This window comes from Tinamus guttatus, unplaced genomic scaffold (assembly GCF_059628265.1).
Source record: "Tinamus guttatus ecotype Peru unplaced genomic scaffold, ASM5962826v1 Tinamus_guttatus_pri_ptg000106l, whole genome shotgun sequence".
Taxonomy (NCBI): domain Eukaryota; kingdom Metazoa; phylum Chordata; class Aves; order Tinamiformes; family Tinamidae; genus Tinamus; species Tinamus guttatus.
Window position 1 is genome coordinate 1,433,163 of NW_028288640.1, and position 3,740 is coordinate 1,436,902.

Genomic DNA, 3,740 nt, shown 5'->3' on the forward strand with positions numbered 1-3,740 from the left:
TCAGAGACTGGAGCACAGAGCTTGGAGTGATGTGCCTCCTCTTTTTGCAGCATTCTGCATGTAGGTGGGACAGTTCTGCACGTAGGTGGGACAATTTCCCTGCAGTCAGTGCTGGAATTGATTGGTTAGGGTAGAGATAGGAAACTCAGCATAGCCTGGGGTACTTGCCCAACAAGCACTGCAATGGGCCATGGTTTTCCTGCAGGTGCCCTACTGTATCTGCTAGAGACATTTGGTTGTGCTGGACACCCCAGGCATCTGGCAAGGCCCTGCCAGCATTTTTCTGTGCCATCAGATCAAATAGCTGCATTGAATTACCAGAACTGCTGCTTTATGCCAGAATCTTTCTATGCCTCATCTTCATAGTTAATGGGGCTCCTGTTTTATTTAGGATCTGGGGTCATTTCAGACGGGCAAGGCAATTCTCCTGAGGCCTCCACCCTGATGCTCCAGGATGATGCAGGTCTCTGAGGAGCTGCATCAGAGCAAGTGGGCACTGGCACATGCCTTGAACCTCCTCAGTCTTTTCAACTGTCCCCAGGTGTTTGTGCAGGAGCCACTGACTCCCATCCTCCATCTCCAGTGACTGCAATTGCAGCTTAGACAAGGAGCTCTCTTGCAGACCTCTATGTTGTGCTCACTTCAGTTTTGAAAGGGGAATCACTTGACCTGCCTGTGGAGTTTGCAGGATTTTTCTGAATCCCACTTCATGCCAGGGACTTCTAGACCAGCATGAGATGGGCAGACTGACACATCTGAGTTGATCCCTGAACCATGTGTTGAGGAGCTTCCTTCTTGTTCTAACTAGGTGTCCTGCCTAGGTCAGAGATGAGAATTGGGTGTTCCACAGGAGCACTTTTCCATCTCTCATAGGTAGCGATCATCTGATGAAAGACCTTGCAATGTTGGAAATAGTGGCTCTCCACTCAATGGGAAGAGACAACAGGTGATTAGTGTAGTGACATCTGGTATCTCAACTGAAATTTGGCAACCCAAGAAGAGCACCAACAGCTCCAAAGTATCCCTCATGTTCTAGGAACAAGGCCTTCAGTTGGCCTTTTGACCAGTAATCCAGTGCATATGCAAGAAGCTTCATTGACAAAGTATTCACACGTAAAAAATTGCCAACAAAGACAACTCTGTTTATTTTCTCATTTACTGCACACATCCGGGCAATAGACCCAATATTATTGGTGATTGTGACCAGTATGGCTCTTGCCAGGTCTTCTTTACTCACAGACTCTCTCTTCTCTTTGTAGATCATATTCCCAAAACTGGATGCTACTGCCCATCCTGGTAAGCCAAATCTTTCATAATCTCCTCCATAAATATCTCGAACCAGCTTGTCAGCATGTGTGCTGTCTCCTTTGGATGCCATTTCCAGAGCTTCTTCAAAACTTTCACAGCCCGTTAACAAACTGCATAAACCAAGAAAGGTCCCTCCACCTAGACTTGTTCCAGTTACTCTTTTATAGTCATCTTTGGAATGGACTGATAAAATACTGACTCCTGAACCAATGTTAACTACCAGCAGTGGATATGGGTCATCCAGGTTAAAAGGCATCTTTTGGCATCTTTCAGGTTCCGAGGCATTTTCAAAGTAATAGCACTCTGCCTGCCCGTTGAAGCTGACAGAGTCTATATACAACAAGCCTTTGACAAGGCAGTCAAGCTCATCCAGTTTGTGCAGCTGGAGGTTTCCAATTGTGCGAAAGTCTTCTTCAAACTTGTAAGCGCCACCTCCAGTGGCACAAAGCACCGTATGTAGTGTTGAAAAGTTTTTATTTCTTCCCATTTGGATAAAAGTCGGCAAATCATGAGTTGGGAACCGAATAAAGTGCAAGTTTCCTCTTCGACCAAAAATTGTTAAGTCCTTCAGTTCAAGGTGGACGTCTCGAATGCCAGTGGATCCATAGGCTACGTTAGAAGTCAGGTATTTGCGGATACTCTTCAAGCTTTCAACCTCCTCTTGCTCCTCCTCTGCAGTGATATCAATAGGTTCAAAATATGCAAGTTTCACTAAAGTCCCCCCAATGTCCATGCCAAACCATGGGAAAGATGGCTTCTTGGCATCCTTGATCTTCATGGTGCGGCCGGGCTGTGCCGCCGGCTGCGGAGGGCGGAGGCGCGGGGCGGCCCGCGGGGAGGCCGCGCGGGCCTCGCCTGATGGGGCGGGCGCGGCGGCGGCGCAGCTCGGCGCGGCCGCCCCGTCTCCTGAGCGGCGCCGAGTGGGCGCCCGGCTGCCCAGAGGCGGGCGGGCTACGCCCGGGGGGCGGGTGGCCGCACAGCGAGCACGGGCATCGGGAAGGGGAAGGGGGGCCGGCTGCAACCGTCACCGGCGCGGCGGCGCTGCGCCTCTAGGCGGGGCAGCGCATCAGTTCCGGGGCCGCCGCCGCGCTGCGGCGCTGCGGCCCCGCGGCGGGGGGGGCAGCCGCCGGGCGAGGCGCCGCCGAGGCGGCCGCTGCGGCGCACAAGATGGCGGCGAGCGCCACACAAAGGGCTAACCCCAGACACCAGTACAGGCTGGGGACCGAGCTTGTGGAGAGCAGCTCTGCGGAGAAAGACCTGGGTGTCATGGTGGACGACAAGTTGACCATGAGGCAGCAGTGTGCCCTCGTGGCCAAGAAGGCCAATGGGATCCTGGGCTGCATTAAGAAGAGCATCTCCAGCAGGTCGAGGGAGGTGATCCTGCCCCTCTACTCAGCCCTGGTGAGGCCGCATCTGGAGTACTGTGTCCAGTTCTGGGCTCCACAGTACAAGAGGGATGTGGAGCTGCTGGAGAGAGTCCAGCGCAGGGCTACAAGGATGATCAGGGGCCTGGAACATCTGCCCTATGAGGAGAGGCTGAGGGAGCTGGGCCTGTTCAGCCTGGAGAAGAGAAGGCTGAGAGGGGATCTAATCAGTGTATATAAATACCTCAAGGGAGGGAGTGCAGAGGACGGGGATGGTCTCTTTTCAGTGGTGGCCACTGATAGGACTAGAGGAAATGGCCGGAAACTGAAACATCAAAAATTCCATAGGAACTTAAGGAAAAATTTCTTAACAGTGAGGGTGACAGAGCACTGGAACAGGCTGCCCAGAGAGGTTGTGGAGTCTCCTTCTCTGGAGATCTTCAAAACCCGCTTGGATGCAGTCCTGTGCCACGTGCTTTAGGTGTCCCTGCGTATGCAGGGGGGTTGGACTAGATGATCTCTAGAGGTCCCTTCCAACCCTAAGCATTCTATGATTCTATGATTCTATGATTCTATGATTACTTCAGTCTATTCCAGTGCACATTTCCCAGGAGGAGGGGGCACAAGGGACAGAGAAATTGGTGAGTTCAGCTGGGCCTCTGCTCCTGAGCGGAGCACACACCACACCTCAGCAATATTTCTCAGTGAGATGGGCACCTCCATCTGCTCCTTTCTCTGCCCCAGGCTTTATGCACTTGTGCATGTTTCCATTGCAGAGCTTCAGCTGTGGCGCCGAGAACAGGTTGGTGATGGTGAAACTTGTTCTACCAAGGGCCAAGGACACAGCGTTTCTGGTGCCTGTACTTCAGAGCACGGGCATGCTGTCATGGAGAGCATGTGGCAACATGATGGTGAGAGAGGGGTCCCACTAAGAGAGCAAAGCCTGAAGAGCCCAGGGCCGGGGGGAAACAGAGTTAGGTTGCCCAGCCTTGACAGGAGAGGGTTTTGCTGCCTGAGCTCCCTCTGCAGCACCTTGGCGCCTGGGACAGAGCTGAATTGACCTCCCTG

General features: G+C 52.9%; 1 protein-coding gene across 1 annotated transcript; it reads right to left on the minus strand.

Moving 5' to 3' along the window:
- Positions 1–956: 956 nt before the first annotated feature.
- Positions 957–2,176, minus strand: LOC148595399 (pantothenate kinase 3). Its single transcript, XM_088520950.1, has one exon. It carries the CDS (start codon positions 2,084–2,086, stop codon positions 974–976), a length of 1,113 nt encoding a protein of 370 aa, XP_088377076.1. The 5' UTR covers positions 2,087–2,176; the 3' UTR covers positions 957–973.
- Between the last annotated feature and the right edge of the window lie 1,564 nt (positions 2,177–3,740).

Bases quoted from the DNA above. Each gene is read 5' to 3' on its own strand.
- LOC148595399 (XM_088520950.1), bottom strand. From the start codon at position 2,086: ATGAAGATCAAGGATGCCAAGAAGCCATCTTTCCCATGGTTTGGCATG.